The sequence below is a fragment of the Hippopotamus amphibius genome, chromosome 8 (assembly GCF_030028045.1).
Source record: "Hippopotamus amphibius kiboko isolate mHipAmp2 chromosome 8, mHipAmp2.hap2, whole genome shotgun sequence".
Classification (NCBI taxonomy): domain Eukaryota; kingdom Metazoa; phylum Chordata; class Mammalia; order Artiodactyla; family Hippopotamidae; genus Hippopotamus; species Hippopotamus amphibius.
The window spans coordinates 127,308,103-127,331,746 of NC_080193.1; the positions used below are offsets into that span (position 1 = coordinate 127,308,103).

Below are 23,644 nucleotides of genomic sequence, written 5' to 3' on the forward strand. Positions count from 1 at the left end.
ATTGTATTTAAAATACTCTATCAAAAAAGAAACAAAAAAACTTGGAGGTAATAAATAAAACAAGAATGGCAAAATATTGATAATTGTTAAAGCTGTGTGATGAGTATATAGAGCTCTTTACGTTATTCTCCCTAGTGTTGAGATTTTTCATTGTATAAAGTTAAAACACACACACACACACACACACACACACACACACACACACACAGAATAAGAAGGGAAAAAGTTGATCACCACTGTCATGGTAAACAAAATGATATTCACTCTAAGAATAGCATTTTCGTCTCAGCAAACAGGAGCATCCTGTAAAGTAAATGAGTATATTAAATTTGGGGGAAGGAGGGGGAAGTGTTTCCTATACGGCCGTAATGAACCTATAACTCAGTGTCCTCTCTTCTCCCACTGAATACCATAAAACTGTAGAAGGTAATGCTTCGTTTGAAAGGAACAATGAACTTTGAAAGGAAGATACCGCTGTCCTTGGGAAGAGCAGATGGACCTAGGCTAACAGTGAAACACAAGAAGTATCTCTGCCTTCAGCATTAGTCTTCCTCCTGTCCCATTTGTGAGATTCACCTGGGACTGCTGTCCTCTAATTGTGAAGTCGGTGATAGGGCCTTTCTCAGCCAGCACTTTTGACTCCTATGTTATTCTCTGATAAAATACTTATTTTACTATGGAACATTTTTTACCTTCTATTGCTTAGTTCTATAAAAATGAAAGCTCTTAATGACTAGATTAAATCCTTTACAAACATAATTTTGTACAACATAATACGCCTTCTGAGAATTTTTTTTTTCCTGTGACATTGACTTCATGGTATTATTCTAGTTGAAAATAGTCTGGGTCTAATCAGGCCATAGAACTGAGTACCATAGTCACAATCAGTATTGTGATGCTTACTCACATATCACCAGCAAAGAAAGTTTGCAAAATTAATGAATGTTAAAAACAGTTTCTTCAGCAGACCTGCTTTTTTAAGTTGGAACACTGGTTCTCATGCTATGGAGGTTTAACCCAGCCTGGCTGAAGTTATCTAGAAAGGAGCCCTCACAAATCTACATTTTAAAACAAATGCCCTTTTTCTAAATTCTCTAGAATCATTCTGCCATAGCAAATTTAAGAGCAAACCAAACATTCCTGAATCCCAACTCCATCTGTAATTTAAATTATTAAGGCGTCCAAAAAAAGTAGTCATTTTGCATTTGAACATATTTGTAAAATGTGTCTTTTCAACATATCCATATAATCTGTTGATACTGTGTCAATTAAATTTTGAGTTCTCAGAGAGCTGGAGTCATTTCTGTCAATTTAACTCTACATAGCCACTGTCACAATAACATGAAAGTATAGAGATATCTTGCTAAATATATCTTAATTAAACCTGCTTGTCACCTCTTTTAAACCTAGAACTTTTGATGATAGAAGGAAAAAGTTTAAGTACAAAAAGAAGTGAATGACTGGATTTTGAAAAATGTTACTAAGAACTTTTTTTGTGAAAAATATATAATAATCATAAAAGTTTTATAGCTACTGACAAAAATAAGTTAGTATTTATTGAGTACTATTTGTCAGGTACTTTGCTAAACACTGTATTTAGAGTCGTACAGTGTAGAAGCATATGCTAAGCATATATACTACAAAATCTCAGCTGAGGTTTTGGAGAAATATAAATGATGGAAGAGTAAGGTTTGTTTCATAGTCTGTATAATCTGTGTCAGCCTGGAGAAAAAGAAATCATTTTCTTGAAGTAGTTGGAAGTACTGTAATGAAAAATTTTAAAGCACATTTTTGAAAGCATTTTATTAAAATTACCCATCTTTTGATGAAAATTGATGAAATCAGTACCCTCTCATCATAATGGCCAAGCTCTTTAGCCTTTTACTGGAGTGGTTTTTGTCCTGATTCTTAGCATGTTTGCTTTCTGAATTCACTTAACATCTAAAAAAACTTGTTGACAAGGAAGTGCAGTTTTGACACTTCAGGAAAGACATTTTCTACTTTATAAAATTATGTTCCTACATGTGAAATTTGAGAAGCCACCAAAGTGAAACACTCTATAATTAATTTAAAGCTATTAATTATATTAGCACTTCAATGCCATTTAGAGGCAATCTGTACTAATATTTAAAATTTGATTTTTTTCTTAATGTCTTATTATCAGTATTATCAACCAAATTGAATAATTTTTCTAAAAGTCCTTAAAGTAGTCACAGTAATTAAATTATATAAAAGAAAAAAATCAAAAATCCAATGTTGTTTTAAAAAGAAATATGAATATCAATGAAATCAAGATGCTGCTTTATGATGTTTTTGTTTTGTTTTCAGTTAAATAAGGCTTTTTCCCCCAGTAAATTAAAACATCACATTATTAATATTTCCCTTACTATAGTAAATAGGCAGTTTTTTCTAATTGTCTCCCTAATACCTATAGCCAACTCTCAATTGTTTTTGGTAATATGAGTAGAATGGTAAAGCCATGGACTCGGGTCCAATAAAAGTTATTAACCTACACCTGAACTTGTCTGACCAGCCTTTTTACTGGAGATGCTACTGACAGGAGAACAGATTTGAATTTTATTGCCTGTTGCCTTTTGTTTATTATGGTAACTTGTAAATGAGCATGCAAATAAGTAGCAAAAGACCAATAAATCAGTGAAAAGATAAAGAAACTAGATGCCGTATTTAATCAACAAACTAGAATATCATTTTCTGAGTGTTTCTCTGTCCTCTCCGCCCCCATGAATTCTTTGTTGGCAGGAACTGTCTTATTCTTCCCAGTATTCCAGATATATTGCCCAGTACAGTTCGTTTAAGCCAGTGTAATGATTTAGGCCAGAAACTTTAAAAAGTTTCCATGAAATGTTGTCATTATTTGCTACTTGCAGGGAAAACAAAAAGAAAGTGGAATATACAAAAGAAGGAGGAAAGAGTCGCTATCTTACATAAACATAATAATGTTTGAGGGAAGGGTACAGATGTTTAGAATTTTTAATTTTTAATTATATCTATGTTCAGTCCATATAATTTGTCTTTAGAGCATGGTACGTGACCAAAACAAGCTCGCTTTTCAGAAAGTTTGGGGATTGTGCAAAAGTGGAAATAGCAGCTTGTGGAAAATATAACATACCTACCTATAGCCAGCCTAAAATTGCTTGTCACCAACCCCAAACTAATGATTAGAAGTTTCAAACTCTGTATACGTGCAAGATTAACTGAAGTACTTGATGGTTACGGATAGCACGTGTGTGTGCATGTGTGGTGTGTGTGTTAATTAGCAACCACATGGCAGTGTATTTGGTATTGGTGTTTGATAAATAAGGGTAGAAATTTTGAATTGGAAACTAGAATAATAAATTGCTTGTGTACCGTTAAAAACTCTCTCTCTTAAAATTGAATTCTCACTGAGAGAATAACTATTAAAAGTTTAATTGCAGTCTTTTATCATTTTGCTTTGATTTTATACTAAAAACTAGCAAGCAGATAACACTTAAGTGTATCCTTTTCAACATGACAAAGTTACATAAGAAGAGAATCCCCTAGCACGTAAAGAAAAATGCAATTATTTTCTATTCTGAATCTCCAGACTGCTGTTTTAGAAAATCATATCTGATTATTTGCTCAGCAGAAGATTATTGAGTTGATTTAGCTGTGATTTTACTTAACAAAGCTTCAACTGCATTCCTACTGTGGAGTCCGAAAAAGGTAGAGAGATATAAATGATACATTCAAACTGTGATTTTTGTGAACAGGGCCATCGATGCACCCCTCGGAGCTAATAGCGGAGATGAGAAACAGTGGGTTTGCACTGAAACGAAATGTACTGGGGAGAAACTTGACCGCAAATGATCCATCACAGGTAATGATCTTTTTATCAGTAAGCTGAAAATGTCTATAAATCTAAATGTGATTGCTTGTGAATTGCTACTTAATGTTTTCCAATACACATATATCCATAGGAAGGCAAGATAGAGCAAAGAAAATGTCTGAAACGTATTTTGATTTTCTTCTTTATTATTTTAACCTAAATTAGAAATTGTTTTTAAACCTATATTTTAATAAACGAAACTGCTCCTCTGGGTTTATGTGGATAAAATATCTAACTGATCTGGTGATAAGGTTGTTACTTGTTCCTTCCTGCTAACTTATCCCTGAAGTGACATTAAACAGAACCAATGGAAAGAAGTGTATAAAAGCAAACCCCTAAAAATTATGGAAAATATTTTAAAGTTACTTGATTAAACTGTACATAGATCCAGAAAATGGTTGAGTTTAAAGGGTTGTAGATGTTCTAATATAAACCATTTATTTCATTTAATGAGGAAATGAGAGCCCACAGAAGTGATTTCCCTAAGGTCATGTGGCTGTTTAGAGACAGAGCTGAGACTAAAACCCAGACTCCCACTGGCATAAACTTGTGCTGCTCTGAAAGAGTAACATTCCTTCTCAGACTGCTAGAGACTGTACATATAACCTATATATTGTGTATTTGTACTGTTTAATATATTTGATAATGTACTGTTGAAATGACAAAGGCAAAAATTGTGGATGTTTTGACTTTTCCCTGAAGTTCATGATCTTCCTGGTTTTTATGTTTCATTAAATTAAAAAGAAAATATTTAAACCCTCAAGTGTTTAAATTCAAACTTCAGAGAGTAGAAGCCATGCTACAAACATTCTGTGTTTCTCTATCATCCTCTCCTGATAAAGTCTGTTAATGGTGGCAAAGCAGTCATCTTAACCTCCTAGGGCATCGTGATCCTCCTTGGCAGGTAGACTACAAAAATTTTTTAATTGCACTTTCCAGTCCAAAATGTCATATGCACCTACGGTATGTCCCTAATACAAAATTTCTTATTTATAAATGTTCCCTTTCCTGTCTGATAACTAACTTGTCTTATAATCTACCAATTTAATGATGTCTTTGTTGACTTAGGAATATGTTGCAAGCGAGGGCGAGGAAGATCCAGAAGTCGAATTTTTGAAGTCACTAACAACCAAACAAAAACAGAAACTTCTCAGGTGATTAAAAAGTGTCTGTTTAATGAATTCAACTACATTTTTTCTTATGTTTCATCTTAATATCATATTCAACTCTGATCCTAAGTTTAAGGTACTTAAACCATGTATCACATTCATTTGTTGATTTATTCTTCAGCTGTAGTAATAACCAGTTTGTCTTTCTTTCAGTAATATGAAAATAAATGTAAGAGGATATACTCAGGTTACACCACAAAGTCACTGCACTTTTCAGAACATTTAATTTGGAAATAGATTTATTTGTAGGTTTTACTTTTCATAATAGATTTGTATATATCTTTGCATACAGTTTGTTCTTAGCAAATATTGTGAGCCATGTATTACTCTTTTTACATTTTGTATGATTTTATGAGGAATGCGGAAAAATGCTTAAATTTAAAGTAAGTATGAATTGTGTTAAATAGACTCCCTCTGGATTTAAAGAATCCAAGAAATGTCTGCTGAGTCCAATAGAGGGAGCTCATGATGTTTCAATATGTGGAGTTTTGAGAATGGCTGGACAGAATCCAGTGAAGAAATTTTTATTTCAGAGTAACTCAAACATATCATATAAACAAGTTACTCTTTGAGAATGTGAAATACTCTTTAGAATTTCAGAATGGCTTAATAGAATTGTCCTAATTATTTATAAGTCTAAACAATTGTTGAAAACTAATGTGATTATTTTAATTTATGTAACCAAAACAGTATTAAAAAAATGTAAAGTGTATTGTTATTGAGAATTTCTTGAGAATATGCTCTTGAATTTTGATAGTGTAATGTTGATTAGTATTTCTATATTTTAAAATAGTACATACATAAAATAAATGTTTCATCTGATTAGAGCTTTATATTTGAGTTTGCAGTTGGTCCAGCTAATGTTACAATCCTTTCATTATGCCAGGATGTCCACTTAAAGGGAAGAAAATTGTCATTTAATAGAAGTAGAGAATGTGTTTGTATTTGAATACCACTTTTAATAGCTTCTAAAAAACTATTATGTATTCAAAATTTTATATTTGTTGGTGAAAGGACTATTTTTACATAGCCTGTTACTGTTTTTTCCCAATAACAGGAAATTGGATCGACTTGAGAAGAAAAAAAAGAAAAAGAAAAAAGATAGAAAAAAGAAAAAGCTTCAGAAGAGCAGAAGTAAACACAAAAAACATAAAAACAAATCCTCCTCCTCCTCTTCCTCCTCTTCCTCCTCCTCCTCTTCCTCCTCCTCTAGTGACACTTCAGAAAGCAGCAGTGAGAGTGACAGCAAAGGAAAAAAAATACAGAAGAAAAGAAAAAAAAACAAGCGTTCAGGGAATAACAACAGTGATTCTGAAGAGATGGACAAGTCTAAGAAGAGAAAACTTGATGAAGAACATTCTAGCAGTCACAGTAACAAGGAAAAGCCTAGGTTTTTAAAACAAGAGGGTTCTGGGGAGAATAGCAAATGGAGCCATTCTGATTCTGACAGAAAGCCCAGAAGCCATAACCAGAGTCCAGAGAAGAGAGGATCTGGAAGAAATGAAAGGAGCAGCAGGAGCCAGAGCAGGGATGAGAGGAGTAGGAGAAACCAGAGCAGAAGTCATGGTAGTTACAAGCCAAGAGAAATAAGAAAATGGCCACAGCAAAGTCCCAGTGAAGAGTGGGACAGAAGAAATGACACCAGAAGCCATGGCACAGATACATACAGAGGAGGGAAAATGCACAGAGAGCATTATCGGGAGATAAGCATACTAGAGTGATGCAAATGGAGGAATAGAGAATGGAGGAATGGAGAATAAAGACTTGTACGTGACAATTATCTGGAAATAAAAATATCTCCACTTTCTTCTTAAATACCTTTAGCAAGGGCTAAATTATATATATACTATTGTCTTTCTAATAAAAAAGCTCTAATTTTAATTTTTCATCTCTGGAAACTGTTATATCAAGTACAAAACTACGTGAATCCCATAAGTATCAACTCTGCAAATATATGTAAGTGATCTATTTTGGGACTGTAAAAATATTTTCTGTGATAAATATTTCTGTGCCCTATACTAAAATAAAAACCCCGTGTAACTGACATTTTCTTTGTTCTGAGATATCATTAAAAGAATGACAGTACATTGAGTGGATAGAGTTTATTTTTTTCAATTCAAATTTATTACTTTTAAGATACTAATTTACTTGAAGCCAACTGAAATCATTGTTGAAATTCACTGGTATGAATTAAATAATAGATTGGTCAGTATTTCTTTAAGACTTTAAACTCTCTTCAGGTGTTTGCTGTGGGGTCAGAAGCTATTTGCATTTGGATGATGTATTACTTTTCTATGGTGCCATAACAAATTACCTTAGTCTTAACTGGAGATAAGAAGTCTGAAGTGGGTCTCACTGGGCTAAAATCAAGAGGTCAGCAGGGTTGGTTCTGGAGGCTCTAGGGAAAATCTGTTTGCTTGCCTGTTCCAGCTTCTAGAGGCCACCTGCATTCCTTGGTTCCTGGCCCCTTCTTCCATCTTCAAAGCTAACAAAATCATTAATTCTCATATCTAATCACTCTGACACTTTGACATTCTGCATTGTTTTCCACTCTTCAGGACCCTTGTGATTACATTGGGCCCACCAGGAGAATCTGGGAGAATCTCCCTATCTCAAAATCAACTGATGAGCAACCTTAATTCTGTCTGCAACCTTAATTCCCCCTTGCCATGTTTGTAACCTAAACAAACATGTTTGAATCTAGAATCTTCACAGTTTCCAGGAATTAGGATTGCTGTGTCATTAAAGGACCATTATTCTACCTAGGACAGATGGCCCTTCTACTATTGACATTAAGCTATTACAGATTCTACTTCTAAAGGTTAAGCATTTATATAATGTCACGAACCAGTGTAAACTATTTAGATATATTTCATAAGTGTTGGTATATAAGGCATATTTAAATTTAGTTACCAATTTCCCCTTGTGTTTCAAAGCATATGATGAAGGAAAAGTATAGAAAAAAATCATTTAGGTCAAATTACAAGTAACATGCAATTCCAAACAATATATATACTAACCATCAGAGACACAAGTATTGTTATCAGGGTTTCACATTTTAAAAACACCTTATTTAATACAATACATATATTGATTAGTTGGATTATTTTGAGAATTGGTAGTCCTGATTTCATACATTTTATAAGAAAATAAGTTTGAAAGAAGAACTAAGTAAAACCTATCCTTGTAGTCTGGTATATATATACATATATCTTTGTCTTGTATACGCGCACACACACAAATGTCCTTTGATTTACAAGCAGCTAACTAAAGGCATAAGCAAGCCTTTGATTATTTACATTTTTAAGAGAGTTGGGAGGGGAGAACTTCAAATCTTTCTCCGGTACCCTTCAATAACTTACAGTGCACCTCAAAGATCCCTTTCCCTCTTCATTTAAAAAAAGAAAGCATGCATTTGAGATGGATAAAGACTGCTAATTTACACCTTGAGTTCATCAGTGTTGCACTGATTATTTTCTATCTTATGCCTTTTTAGACTTTATAATTTTTATAATGTCAAAACCTATGCAATACTTACTGCCTCAAAGGATTTCTGAACCAATAGTGCTTGTGGAGAGAAATGTTGAAATGCATCCTGTAATTAAAATGAATTAAATACATTATCATTTCTTAACACTTTGACTTCTACAAAAGTGTGGTCCCTTTAAATTTATAAGTGGCCTCAAGAATGTTTTAAATCTCTGGTTTACTTATCCTTCACCGTTAAGATTGGGAAACAGTAGCCCAAATATTCTTATCCATCCAGTGGTGAGAAAAATTCCCATGTAGTTATAGAAAATGTCGGTTTGCTGTTTGGCTTTCAGACTTGGTCACCCAAGGGTGCTAGACAGCCCCAAGGGGCTAGCATTCCAACTTGGCAAACTTAAAAACTGAAGGGAGGCATTTTCATATACAATCATAACATGGTTAACAAATAGCTTTAAAGAGGCTCACCGGACTTGTTCTGCATACTCTAATGATAAGGATAAAAAAGAATTGAAAGTGATTTTTAAAATAAAATGTTAAGCATCTAATTATACTTTAGCTTTTGAAATACAAGGTGAAAACCAAAGAGATAAACCTCATAATAAAAAGAATGTCTAGTTGTATGTATAGCAGTTCCCCTAAGTACTAACGCCAGAAAGGAATCCTCCAAGTTTAATGAACATAAGTGAAGAACAGAAGTCCTCAACAGTGACATTTTTTTTTAGAAAAATGTAGTAATATGTCCTTCTTCTTACCCTTAACAGAGAAATTCTTCTAAAGAAATCTGGGTATGCCTAGTGACATTTCTTATTTTTCTAGCCACCTGGCACTGCACCAGCCAACTTAGGAGACATTATTGGGGTCCCCTCCTCCCCTTTTCCCTGGCCTAATATTTAACATAATTTAACACTAGCAAATTAATTCCTGTAGGAGGTGCTGTCGATTTACAAATGGCCAGGCACCAGCAGGTTACTAGGTTAGGACTTGTTTATTTATCTGAATGTCTATGTGGTAAGTTAGTCATAATTTCATTTAATAAATGTGCCAAAATAGGCAGAGGTTGCTGCAGCAGAGCGGCAGGTCTGCTTACCTTGCAATGGGAAATGGAGATCTTGCTTTGCAGCATATGGTTTTAATCTGAAGAAAGCTTTTTAATCTGAAAGGCTTGGAGAGACCTTCCTTGCTGTTCTTCCATGAGATGGCTTGCAGACAGTGAATCACAGCAGTCCGCTCTGTTGGGAGCTCGGCGTTTCCCAGTTTTAATCACCAAATATTTACTATTCCCAGTTTTAATTACCAAATATTTACTATGTTTTAGCAGTGAATCTCAAAGATTTCAAAATCCACCTGAGTCATTTCACTCTCCTCCTTATCTAACGACTGCTCGGCCAAGACGCCGGTGGAGGCCGCGCGACAAGGCCTCGTCCTCCACACCCGGTGCTTGAGATCAGGAAGAAAGCTGCATTTTAGCTTCCGTTGCTCAGGGGTGTTAGGAAATCTTGTTTCGTTTTTCTGAGGAGAAAATCTTGATAGTTACCACTTCTTGAGAGGAGATAAAGGCATTCAATAGCTGCAGGCCTTGGGAGCGAGTTTTTTGGATCAAAAAGGAGACATGCATGCTCTGTTAAAGGTGTGAGGAACAAATAAGAGCGAGGGAACTCTAAGGTCTGGGAAATGCGATGACAACTGAGAGCTGACAAAGCTCCTCAAACCCCGTTCCTGCTGACAGAAAAGGAAGCAGATGCTCACCCCCTACCCCCTCTCTCCTCCCTTCGCGCCACACCTAACATCGCCCTCAGAAGGTAACAGTAATGATGAAGCGAGGTGCGGGGTGAAAAGCAGGAACGGCTTGTAATGGAAACTGCACAACTCTGGCCCAACCTGCCCGCGAGTTGCATTTCCCCGACTCGTAGACCCGGAAAAATCCCAGTCCTTTCGGTTCGAAGGTCCTCCCGAGGAGGTGGGCAGAAGTGGAGGTCCGGCGGCTCGGGCGCTAACCAGAGCGGGGCTTCCCAGGACCTCACCATAGACCGAAAGGAGGCCGGAAGGGGGCTGGGGCGAGTCCCCGGCTGGCGAGCCCCTTCCCATCCCCAGAGGCGACGCCACCCCTGCGTACTGTGGTGCTTTCCTTCTAGACACGCGTCTGGCAACCTTGTGAACATACTTCAAACCCAGAGGAAAGCCTGAGAATTAAGGGGCGCGTCTCCCTCCTAGAGCATGCGCCTCCCGCGCGAGGAGGCCGCTGGACTCGCCACCAACAGAGTGTAACGGGAAAGGATGCGCGCTAGCTCGCGATACGGGTGCCCCCATCCCACCCCTATCCCGACCCCGCCGGTGGCCCGCTCAGGAGAAATTCCAGGCTGCGGGCCACGGGAGCTGCGCCCTGGGGACCAGAGCGCCCGGGCCGCCAAGCGCCCTCGCCTGCCAGTTCCCGCCTAAGCTCGCCCGGCCTCCCGCGCGTTTCGCCTACACAGGTCGGAGGGCGGACTCGCCTTCACTAGTTCGGAAAACGAGCGAGTTTCCCTCGTCTCTCTGGCTCCACAGGTGAAGAGGGCGCTTTAGGACGCCCATGCTAATCTCTCGCTCCTGGGGCAAAAAGGAAAATGTCGACTCTCGCCAGCAATCTGCAAGCAGAAAACAGATTGGGGGGGGAGGGGGGGTTGGCAACACATCACTTTGCATTTCTTTTATACATGAATCACCCAGAAACGGTTAGATGTTTGCAAAACAATGCAAAATCCGTAATATGAATTCCAAAGGAAGCGAGTGCAAGGGTCTTGGAAAACCTTAAACCTTGCTTTTCTTTCCGGGTCCCTGAGAACAGGGCCTGGAGGAAGATGTTTCCGTGGACCTACTGAAACCTTCTCCTTAACTGGAGTTGCAAACACACTGTATATATTTATATCAGTAACATAGGGTAGGCATGTCTGTATGTATTTACCTCATACATATTTCTATAAACTCCAGCGTCTGGAAAGGGTGGGGGTAAATAACACTGAACGGTTAAAATTATGGAGAAGGGATAATAACTGATTACTAATTTGAAAGTAAATAAACAGGTGACTTTTTCAGATCAAATTCCTCCTTGGATCGTTACAATAAATATCTCTGAAGGAAGCTCTCTATTTATGTTGTCATTGATTAATTCTTCACTACCTCATTTGATTTCGATTTAGAACGATTTGATTCTAATTTAATTAGCATGTAATTTGGATGTACATAATTACTGTAATTATGACATTCAGGTAAGGCAGCTTTAGGCTGAAAGGCAATTTCAAATTTTCTAGCAACCTACTTTGTACTGGAAAATGGACAAGGACTTTGCGCCCTGCTATCCAAGTAGTAATTAGCACATCTTGGAAACAGGCAGTGCGGCGGAGTTTGTATTAAAACAGCAAATACAAACCCGGCCGAGTTACCCGCTGCAAAGGTGGCTGCGAGTTCCCGGAAACGCACGGCGTTTCTCCGGCGCGAGATCCGGGAGCCCCGCACCCCGGCCGGCTCTAGCTGCTGCGGGCTCCGGCGGCTCTGCGGCCTCAGGCGCGGGATTTGGAGGTGTAGCTTTTAAGATTAAAATACAGTAGAAGTGAGGGGAGGTTAGAGGACAAGAAGGGAGGGGAAGGAGCCTCTGCACAACGTCTGAAGACGAGGGGTGGGGTAGTGGACTAGGAAGAGGAGGGAAAGGGGCGGCGGGGATGGGGAGGGCGAGGCACAGAGTGGAGAGAAAATTGGTCAACGCCCCCAAGTGTTATCCGATTCTAGATTTGGGTTTCAAAGGGGAAAGGTGGGGGCAAAAGGGTCGGTTTGCGCCGGCGGGGAGTGCGGACCCTTAGCAAGAGGCTGGGGGGAGCAGTTTCGGGACTTCTTGCAGCCCTTGGGGGCCCTGCACGCTGCCTGGCCCCGGCCTGCCTAGCAGCCCCCGGCACCCGATTCGGGCGGGACGGCGCCTGGAGGACAGCGGCGAGGCAGGAGGCCTCTTCGGCCATCCCCGGGTCCGAGCTGGAGAAAACTGCGGGACCCTCGCTTCCCTCCCCTTCACAGGGGGGCCTGGGAACCTGGGACGGTCCGCTTGCCTGGTTTAATCAGCTTGGTTCGGTCAGTCCCAGGTGGCCCACTTGTGTCTCGCCGACCGGAAGCCTTCGGATCCAGGGTTTGGGCGAAGAGCGCGAGGGCGCTGCGCCCACGGCAGGGTCCCCATGATGGGGTCCACGTCGCCGCCGACAGTGCCCAGCGTGCTCAACTCCAAATTGGAAGACCCTGAGGTTGCCTTGCAAGAAATGTTAAATGCGCCAACTCTAAGACTAGGGCCAAGCAGGGAGTTATTTTGTTTTGTTTGGATTTTCAGTTAGCAAGTTCCAGAAAAGACTTCCTTGCCTGGGAGCAGTAATACCGGCCATTACTAAGCAGTGCCCCCCAGAAGTAGGGCTTGCCCCACCCCTGGAACACAAAAACTAGCTTTTCTTTGCTGGATTCGCTGGGTTGTTGCTGCTCGCTGCAAAGGCCGACTCCCCGCGCTGGAAGCGACCAGCAAGGGCCGACAGCTCGGCCTTCCCGGCCCGGAGCTCTAGATGGCGCCAGCGAGCCGCACTCGCCAAGCTCCTCTTAAGGGAATCAAGAGCGACTGTCAAACATAAAAGCAAATCAGAGTTTTCAGTTTTTTTAATGTGTTAAGAATGTTATTCCTTAAGAAAATTTGTAGCTAAATTATTCTCACTTAAAATAAACACTTAGTATACCAATTACACAAATGGGCGGGATTTATGTAAGATTTACTTCATCTGCATTTTTGTAGTGGGAGAGAGCCTTGGTGAATACAGATAATAGATGCAAATAAGATTAGAGTTAAAATAAATGAAGTTTCCATCTGAATAAAAAGAAATTCAATTTTACACGACTTATAGCGATTTGACGGAATGTCCAGACAAGCCGCTCAGGTACACCATCTAATCGCGTCAAAATAATGTTGTTTTCCCTCTTTGGGGAGAGAAAAGTCTTTCTCTTTTCTCTTTCCAACCCCCCCCCCCCCCCCCCCCCCCCCCCCCACCAAATCAGGTAGGATCCAATTCACTCCAAGGGGAAAAATGCAAAGCCAGAAAAGGAAACCGCCGGGGAAGGGTGTGGATCGGTGCTGGCTAGACGAAGAGCCGAGGAAAACTTGGTCTTCGTTCCTCTACTGCGCAGGAAGCTACAGCACAGGAAACACTGGGAGAAACCGGCTGAAACGAAATCGCATTTCCCCTAACCCGGGCCTGAGCGGCCCCCCGCCCCACACGGGCCTCCAAGCAGCGGCCCTCGTCTGCGCCCCGACCCCTGGCCAGGGCCTCCCGTGCCTCCTGGGCCCCGAAGCCAGCGTGGCCCGGGCCCCGTAGCCCCGGGGTGGCCCTGGGGAGACGCAGCCCCACCTCGGGTGGAGACCGAACTCGTCTCCGGGTTCGTGGGCTCTCCTCCCACGCACGCCCTCTCCAATTTGCTCGGCCCCAGCGGGTAGCCGCCCGCTTGGCTCGAGGTATCCCGGCGCTCCCTGGGCCTCCTGGGGCTGGGGGTCGGGTAGGAGGGCGGGGGTCTGCCTTGCCTGCTGGTTTCCGCTGAGAGCAGGGGTCCGCTCCCTCCGTGTGCAGGTCCCGCGAGCTCTGCTCTCCCGCCTGGACGCTCGGGCCCGGCCGCCGCCCGACGTTCCTGGAAGCCGCTGTGATGGACGTCGGTTGACCCGCGGGGCAGAGGCAGCGCGCAGAGGCCTTGATCACTGGGCTGCGGAAGGAGCCGCGCGGCGAGCGGGACCTGCACGGCCAGGCCCTTTGATCTGCCTTTATTATCCACGAGAAACAAAGCTGCCTGGGACAGACGCCCGGGCGCCCTCATTCCTCGGGAGACCCCACCACACCCTCACCTCCGCGCCGCCCGCTCTCAGCCCCCAAACAGGCCCGGCACCCTCTCGGCCTCCAGCGCCTCGGCCCCAAGCCCTCAGGGTGAACGTACCCCTGGCCCCCTTCTCCAGGCCAGATTGAACCAGAGGCGCGCGGAGTGTGGGCTGGGGGACCGATGATAAACTGTTTGAGCGGGGAAAGAAAACGGCCAAAGAAAAGAAACACTAGGGGAAGAGCCGGGCATCCGAGGCTGCGGGGACCGCAAGAAGGAGCGGGAAGAAGCCACCCAGCCCCACGCTGCAAACGCCCCTCTGGGGACCTTCGCTGTAGGTTTTATCGCTATTTTGCTACTTGGCTTTTCACTGCAGTTTGCTAAAAAAAAATTTGTTGACTGTTAATAACAATTTTTTTCTCCCCTAAAAATTAAAACGTTCATTCAAGTCCCCGAGACAGTAATAATAATAAAAAAATCCCCCCCCCCAACTGGGGCTGACTTTCCTTGTACTTCCTATTGTGTGGGGAGCCTTTTAGAAATATTTTTATTCTGTAAATATGTACTTTATTTTCTAAATTAACATTTTTTCGAATTGCGAAATTATCTCATTTACCAATTTTCTTTTCGTCTCTCCCTCTCTTCTCCCTCTCTTTTAAACTGGGGCTGTTAAGTTGGTGGTCAGAAGACAAAGAGAGTGAAAATAATTTTCATTTCAATAATTGCCTTCTGGTCAATTTAACTGTGCCTTATTTTGAAAGAGACTGTCTAAATGAGATTCCTGTCCCAAATGTGTTCCCAGGCCTGATCCCAGCCTTTAATTATTCCTGAGTTTTTTTTCTTCAGAATAAGACGCCGCACTGAGTAATCACAAAGAAGTCAGAGAGCATCCTTGAACCTTTTCAGAAGCAGCGCCACTGATATTCAAATAACCTGCGAGGGCCATTTGACGGCGCGGGGACCTAGGCATTTCCAATTCACTATTTGCATAGATCAGCCGTCTTTGAAAAGGAAAGGAGCAGTTGTCTTCCATAACATTAAAAAGCCTAGTTATCAAATCAAGTGCTTAGTTTGGGGGCTTTTAAAACGTTTACATTTTATCTCAGGTTGCCCTTTACCGTTTGACATGCAAATTTGGTGCAGTTAATTTAGACAATTAAAAAGATCTTCAAGGGAGCTTTGTCACGGAGAATATTTGGAGTTTTCCCCGTGGACCAGCTGAGATAAAGTTGGCCAGAACAAATGATGTCTAGGAGATTAATTAGATATTTGATAAGACATGAATCCCTAATAAGGGAATACAAGGCACAGGGGGCTGCTGTGTGCTCTAAGTCAAAATTAATAACATTTAACAAGATTTTCATTTAGGCATGAAATGTCTTTTCCGGGGTATTGACTCTAGCGATTTATTCCCCTGAGCTATCTCCCAACGTAGAGGGTCTCGGGAGCTAAAAGACTTCTTTTAAAAAGCTTTTTCCTTTCACAGATTGTTTTAAAATCACTTTTTAAAAACAAACAAACAAACCCACTGGAGTTTTGTCTGACACCTCTGGGAGGGGTAGGCACCTCCCCAGTTAAAGCTGCCAAGGACTTTTGCTTTTTCGAAGAGGCTCCAGAGTTCAAAAATATCATCTTTTGAGAGCTCTCTCATTAAGTAATACAGCTTCACCTTCTTATAACCCAATTTAATTTATGCCGTTAATATACAAATAAATAATTCTGGCTTCTCAAAAACATATGTGTATCATGGCTTTTATAACTCATATAAACCTCACATTACCTAAAACTAACATTAAGGAAATTTTTCCCAACAAAAAAAGTCGACCCACGTAAAGGTTATTGAGGAGGTAACAGGATTAAAAAAAAAGAAAGTGTATTGTTCAGAGTCCTTTAATAATACCAAAATGAAAATATGATGTCAAGATTTTCTTCATACAGATAAACGCATTTAATTTCTTTAGATGACCTTAACTTACGTGTTTGTGAGTGAAATGATAACTCAACATTTTAAATATCTTTTACATATATACTGACTTTCACAAAGTGCATCAGAAAATTAAAAAAAAAAAGCTCCCTGAATTTCAGGAATTCACCAAAAAAACTCTATTCGAATGAACATTTACAAGAAAATAAACAGAACACAATCTTTTGAACCCTATTTATACAGATGTTATGAAATACAGAGAAACTGTCACTAGACTTCCAGTTTAATTTCTCACCTTCGGCCTTTTTTGATGCTTCCTTTTATAGGAAAAGTCTCATTGTAAGTAGATATCAAGCAGGACTTGGAGCATTTTATATATAATATAATCCACGCAAAGGGTCTGTTTTTATAGGTCCCGTTTGTTCTCAGATGTTCTGACAGTCCTTTGCAGGGTGGTGGCTTGTTTTGGGAGAAAAGGAAAGAGAAGGGTGGTGGAAGGGGGTGGGCGGTGGGGGGAGAAGGGAGCGTTTCTGTGTATTGCTCTTCTCTCGAGAAGTTTGTGCGAGTGATGTGTGTGTGTGTGCGCGCGTGCTCAAGTGTGCGTGCTTATGGTTGCAGGTCTCCGGGGTGTGTGTGGGGGGGGGGGGCGTGTGTGTGTCTGTGTGTGTGCAGTTTTTTAAAGTGTTGTTTGTGTCGGAAGATGGTTCGCTTTTGTTCCTGGACCATGCATTCGATTCTCCTCTGGGCTCGGGCAGCAGAGGGGAGCTCCCGGGCTAGCCGGCGAGCGGCGGCGGGAGAGCTGGAGGCTTCTCCACCTCGCGCCGGCCGGGGGGTGGCCCTGGAGCCCCCGCCCGTCCATCCCCCGCTCGCTCGCCCTCCGAACCTCTCGCTCGCTCTTGTCTCTACTCGCTCGCTCGCTCGCGCCTCTCGCCCGGCCTCTAAGAGTCGTTGGGGCCAGGCGCGGCTTCCTTGCCTCCCGCCGAGGCCGCCGCCGCCGCCGCTGCCGCCGCCGCCGCCGCAGCCGCCCGGGCGGCGCTAACGCCGGAGTCGTGCAGGATGAGGTCGGGGGACTCGGAGCGGGGCGTCTCCAGGTTGCTGGCGTCCGTGTCACTGTCGCTGCCCTTTTTGCCCCCGCCGCCCCCGTTGTGCGTCTTAATGTGTTTGCTCAGGTGGTCGCTGCGCATGAAGCGCTTGTTGCACACCGGACAGGCGAAGCGCTTCTCGCCCGTGTGAGTCCGCAGGTGCCGCTGCAGCTCGTCCGAGCGCGTGAAGCGCTTGCCGCAGAAGAGCCAGTTGCACACGAAGGGCCGCTCGCCCGTGTGCCAGCGCAGGTGCGCCTTCAGGTGCGACGTCTTGCCGTACACCTTGCCGCAGCCCGGGATGTGGCAGCTGTGCAGGCCCTTGCGCCGCAGACTCGCCCCGGCCGGGCCCAGCCGCTCCGCCTCCTGGCAGTTGGGGCAGTCGCAGGTGGCGCGGCCGGAGTAGCGGCGGGCAGAACGCGCCGAGCTCCCCCCGGCGGCGGCGGCCGCGGCGCCCGAGATCATGGCGCTGGCGGCGGCGGCCGCCACGGCGGCGCTGGAGTCCGAGTAGGAGGGCAGCACCGGCTTGAAGCCGTCCTGCGCCAGCAGGTGCTGGCTGGTGGAGAGCAAGTGCGAGGCGGCGGCGGCCGAGGAGCCGAGGCCCGTGGAGCTGAAGGCCGAGTGCGTGAGCGAGCTGAAGTCGGGGTTGTAGGTGCCGAGCTGCGAGTGCAGCGAGGCCTGGGGGGCGCCCGAGTGCAGCGAGCTCTGCAGCCCCCCAGCGGGGTTCTGCACCTCCAGCCACGAGCCCGGGCTGCTGTGCACGTCCCACCACGACGACGCCGCGCCGTTGGTCACCTCGCCCGCTGCCAGCGTCGAGTGGAAGCCTGACTTGTACCACGACTCGTACGGGTGCGCCATGCCCACGCGCGGGTACAGACCGTCGGCCGCCGTCGTGTGCACCTTGGAGATGAAGGCCGACTGGCCGCCCGCCTCCTGCGGGGACACCCCGGCCGCCGCCGCGGCGGCCGCCGCCGAGTTGGAAAAGAGGCCGCCGTAGTCGCTGCTGAAGGCGGACGACGTGGGGGACGTGGAGGCCAAGCAGAAGGCGCTGTTGGCTGCGCCAGAGCCGCCCGCCAGGCCGCCTGAGCCGCGGCCGCCGGTGGCCACCGCGAAGCCCGAGAGGCTGGAGCCGAGGTTGCAGCTGGACGAGGAGCGCTTCCAGGGATGGAAGCCGCCCTTGGCGAAGGCGCTCGACTCCGGCAGCGTCGTCAGCGGGCTGGTGTTGCCGATCTTGTTGCAGGTCGCCGCCAGCATGGCCAACGGGGTCGTTCCGAAGCGCGGCTCTTCCTAGAGTGGGTGGGGTGGGGGAGGGAGCAAGGAGGAGGAGGGCAGGAACAAGTGGGAGGAAGACACAAAGTGCACCCGTGAGCAGCCTCGTCCCCTGCGGCCGGTCCCGGGGGGTCGTGGCTCCCCGGATCGCGCCTCCTCCCCGCACGCTCGCCGAGGATGCGCCGCACCCAGCGCGAGGCAGAGGCGATCACGAGGGCGAGGGTCCCGGCGCTGGAAAGTTGTTCTTCGCTAGGGTTACAAATCAAAGATGTCTCGGTTCTCCTCGCCTCAGTCGCTGCAAACCCTGCCCCAAACCAGACTCGGGTCGCTCGCCTTCCTCTTGCCATAAGCCCGCTCCTCTCACAGAAGCCCCCAAATCGCCCTTCGGGGTGAAGCAGGGAGGTAAATACATCGACAACAAACACCAGGTGAGGGCAGAGGCGGCCGGAATAGCGACCCGGGGTGGGGGAAACTTGGGGCCCTCCTCCCAAGGGTGGCTGCGGCTTGATTCTTTTCTTTTTAATTGAAAACATTTTAAATGTTTACACACACACACACACACACACACACACACACACATACGATTATGAAAACAAGAAGCCGAGTAGAAGCGACCCCCGCGATGGATTTCAGAATCAGAGACAAACTGGGGAGCCGCAGAAGTGTAAATGTTTGTTAACGTGACTACATGGACTGCAAAACGATTAAGGCTGTTTTCTGGAAACACCGCTGTCGCGTAATTGCAACAATCCCCGAAGCAAGGGGGGATGGGGTATAAATCAGGAGGGGAAGAAAAGAAACCTCTAAAGCCGAATATGAGAAGGACTTGCTTAACGAATCCTTTTCCTACAAAGGCACCTCCCGGGTTCCAATAACTTGGAAAGAACCAGTCGCGGAAATGTGGAAAGTGCTAAAAGAAGCTGAGGCTGCAGTCGGGCAGCAACAGTTCCTCCAGAGCCGCGGACCCGGAGAAGCCATAAGCAGAAATTACTCCAGTTAAAACAAGCAAACGCCGCACTTCCGACTTACCCCAAGTATAGACGTGGCCATAGCAGGTCCCTGGGCGGCGCGGCGGGGCCGGGAGCGGGGCTGAGCCTGGCGGCTGCTTGGGACAAATGTTCGGGTTCCGCGCGGCTCCCGCGTCCCCGCGCTCGCGCCGAGCGGACTCCTGGCTCCCGCCGGCTAAACTCAGCCTAAGTGCGAGGAGCACCCGCTTTGAAGTGCCGCTGGCTGCGCCTCTCACCCAATGAGGGCGCAGGCAGAACAGACGGGAGCTGCCCTGCAGCCAATCAGACGCGCCGAGGGGCCCGAGCCCGGGCTCCCGGCGCGTGCCAGTCACCGCGGCTAGCTAGGTGAGGGGGGTTCGCGGGCTAGAGATTGAAGAAATTACAGTGCAATTAAAAATTTACACACACGCACCAAGCCAGGTTTAAGTATCGTTGAGACCGAACCACAAGCCCCCCGAGCCTCCCCAAGATGATGCAAGTTAGGACTGACAGTCCTTGACTCTCCGCTGGTGGGAAAGGCGGCAGGAGGGGAGGGGGCGCCGAGGCGGAGGCCGCACCAACAAGGCCCAAGAAGTGGAGACAGAAATGTCATCGCTCACTTTGTGTGTCCAGGCTCTGGCCTGCGGAGCACAACTTCAGCTGGGATCCATCATTCTCGCTCGCGATTTTATTATTGTCGTTTGTCTACCTAGTTCCTTATTCCCAGTGGATTCAGTTTTACCCTCAGAGTTACGTTGAGGAGAAGGGGGCGAAGGGACAGCTCCTCCAAGAGGAGAGAAACAGGCCTCTCGTCCAGGTCTACACCCACAGACTTGTTGGGAGGGCCTGGAGCCTGCCGCATCCCGCCATTTCCCTAGCGGTCTAAGTGACTTCCTAATTGTCGCTCTGCCCTCTGACCCGGGGGGTAATACAAGTGCCACTCACACCAGAAGCTTCTAGTGGTAATTGAGGGCACCCTTTGTACCGTTTCGCCAGCGCCTAGATACCAGGTTAACCCAGTTGTCAAATATGACTAAACAGTGGGACGTGCTGATTATCTGCCTGGTTTCGCTGGGGGCTGGCGTGGGGTGGGAGGCATCAGCCGGTACAACACGCTGCACGAAGCTGCTTATTTTCACAATGTAACAACTTTGGAAACAGAGACCCGCGCGAGTCGCGTCCGCCCCCACCGCCACCCCCGCTGAAGCTGCAGCTTGCTCGGCTGTTTGTTTAACCCGGCGAAGATTTGCATGTCACGTTTCAGCCTGGAATCGCGTTTTCTTGCCCCAGCTCCAACCCACTCCCACTCCAGACCGCCTGGGCCTAGAGGCTCCTCTGCAGGGCAAGGGCTCCGTGTGGAAAGGTGGGCTCGCCCCTAGCGCCCTGCTTTCGTGGACGTGCTCAGGGAGCTTCTCTCCCGCACCTCTCTCTGCGAGTGCCAGGGACGAGGCCACACGTGGGTGCCTCCACATTTTGCAGGCTGGAAGCATCCTGCAGTCCTCTCTGGATCTTGTCGGTGTGAGAAGACACGTCTTGAGACGGACAACTTCGCGTTCTGGAGCCCCTCAGCACACGCTGAGCTGTTTGGTTTTCTTCTTTCTGGGTCTCCCTTTCTCTTACTTCTTCGGGGCAGGCAGGCGCAGCTTTTGAACCAGAAATACCAGTGCCCTCGACAGACCTGGGTACTGGCTTTAATGTACCACATTCCCATGCAAGCCCACATCCTGCTTTAAAAGACATTTTTAACCACGAGCGTTAAATGTTTGGGTGCAAAAGACGAGTTGTTGCGGAGGGGGAGCAAGTGAGGAGGATTTGGAACTATGCCCCCCAGCGTTTTCTTCCTTCTTTTGCAGTATCTCTTGGCCCAAGAGTGTGACCACCGTGGCTTTTCTCTCGGCCCTGAGATGGAGCCTGCGTGCATTCTGGTGCACTCCTCAGGTGGAGAAGGCTATATGGGTTGCTTTCTTTGCTTTTCGTTAGAATATCTTTGCTCAAAATTCTCTCCCCCCACCACACACACCTCTTTGATCTAAGGTGGCGAAGGCACCGAGGAAAGTATGACAGCGAGGAGAGAAGGGGAGAGAGTGAGAAGACCCGCGCGGCTATAATGAAGCTCTGTGCCCTGGGAGATTGTGGTAGAAATCGGCGGGGGGAGAGGAGGGGAAAGGTGTGAAAAGCCCCGGGGGGACTCAGGGTGGACGGATGGGGGGGAATCCAAGCAGCCCGGGAGAGCCAGAAAGCCGGCAGGGGGACCCGGGAGCCCTTCCCAACAGGTGACTTCTGCCCTGGAAGGGCAGACTGGTGCTTGGCTTCCCGTAGAGTCTTCGCGTCGATTTACTAATAGAGGGATTGTTAAGTGGCAGCGAGGCGTTTCCGACTCACCCGGTGCAGCCCCGGGAGGAGAAGCGCGGAGGTTTCCCCCATCCACCTCCTCCCCCACCCCCAACACACCCTCTCCTTAAGGAAACCTGACAAAGTAATAAATAAGACAATCCGAAAAGCCACTTAGCACTGGTGACATTTTCAAGTCAACCATTTAAAACAATTCATGCTGGCACCTCCGGCTCCCGGCGCCCTGGTTGCCTTCCTCTTCTCCTCCTCCTCGTCCTCCCTTCCCCTCCCCTCCCCCTCTCTCGGTTTTCAATGTAGTTCCAGCTGTCAGACTCTACGTGGGCACTCTGATATTCCTTTAGATACACATCACCGGATCACAATAAAAGTTAGGAAATCTTCCAAACGATCGCAGGCAGACGCCCCAGGCACTTCAACTCTAAGGTGGGGCCCACAAGGAAATCTTTCAGAAGTCCAGTTTTGTTTTTGTTTTTTTTTTTCTTTTCGTGTGACAGATTTTTTCATCCTCTAAAAAATCTAGTTTTTAAACAAAGATCAGTGTGTTATGCTCAAGTGTTGAGCTGACTGTTAAAACATTTGGGGAAATAATGACAATGTAACAAAGGCCTGGTTTGGAGTGAATCATCACCCTTTTAAAAGTTAAAGCAATTTTCAGGAGAATAGCTTTCAGCAAACGCTTTACATTATTCAAAACGGCCAAATAATGCTCTATTATAGCGCCTGAATGCTGCCAGTCAGCCTCTAAGTGCAATTTGTGCAAAGGCCCCGGTGCCTTATCTCCACTTCTTTATAAAGAGGTGAATATAAAACAATTTCTTCCAAACCCAGACAGAGAGCACGAAAATTGCTTCCCTTTCTGCAATCAGGGCAATTTAACTGGAGTGCAATTAGCACTATTAAATGTCGATTCTGCATAAACAAATCTGACTGAGCAGCGAAAGTGGGGTGAGAACCTCATATACACTGAAACTGATTTTTTAAAATTATGTATCCGGGTCCTTTACAATTGATCCGTGACGTTTTCATCTTGGAATATATTTACATTGTAAATGCATTATGGTTAAATCAACATAATTTTTTTTGCAAAAAAAATTCAATACGAATCCTAATAAAGAAGAATGGGGTAATTAAAGGGAAGAGTTCACTTCCTTTGAACAAATATTGTTTCCCGCATCATGCCTCTCCCGAGAGCTTTGATCTGAGCCAACTGCTCAAGTTGCTGCGTTTAGGAGGCAAAGCCGGGGAAACAATTCCGTCATTAGCGCGGATCCTAAGGATTGGAGCTCCTACGCCACAGGAAAAAAAAAAAAAAAAAAAGCTTCTCCCTGATGCACAGGGAGACCGGGGAGGACCAGTTATCTTCTGAATAACTCGAAATATCAGGTGGCTGCCCAGTCCCAGGGGCTTTGGCCAGGCGCAGAGCTGAGCTGTGGATATAGAGCACTGGGGTGGGGTGAGGCGGAGTTGGAGAGACTCGAGGATGTGGGCGGGAGGGAAGGCTTTGGGTGAGGAAGAACCGAAGGTTCTCGCCTGGGCCCTGCTGGGTGCTGCCAAAGCCTCGGGCACCAGGACCGGGATGCCTGGGGGCGGGGAAAGAAGAGGGCAGGGAGAGGAGCCTGTGAAAGGCATTTATTTGACCTGTCCTCTTCCCGAAT

The 23,644-nt window shown here is 45.7% G+C and overlaps 2 protein-coding genes across 2 annotated transcripts in view; one reads left to right on the forward strand and one right to left on the reverse strand.

Moving 5' to 3' along the window:
* CIR1 (corepressor interacting with RBPJ, CIR1) overlaps nt 1-7,124 on the forward strand; it is a 33,896-nt gene extending 26,772 nt beyond the window's left edge. The window contains exons 8-10 of the mRNA XM_057745026.1: nt 3,753-3,859; nt 4,937-5,022; nt 6,095-7,124. Coding sequence (XP_057601009.1) covers nt 3,753-3,859; nt 4,937-5,022; nt 6,095-6,758 — 857 coding nt within the window. The 3' untranslated portion in view covers nt 6,759-7,124. The remainder of the gene's footprint in view (nt 1-3,752; nt 3,860-4,936; nt 5,023-6,094) is intronic.
* A 10,117-nt stretch (nt 7,125-17,241) lies between these two features.
* On the reverse strand, nt 17,242-19,701 carry SP9 (Sp9 transcription factor). Its single transcript, XM_057746613.1, has 2 exons — nt 19,681-19,701; nt 17,242-18,669 (listed from the first exon to the last, which is right to left on the reverse strand). Exons 1-2 carry the CDS (start codon nt 19,699-19,701, stop codon nt 17,242-17,244), a joined length of 1,449 nt encoding a protein of 482 aa, XP_057602596.1.
* Between the last annotated feature and the right edge of the window lie 3,943 nt (nt 19,702-23,644).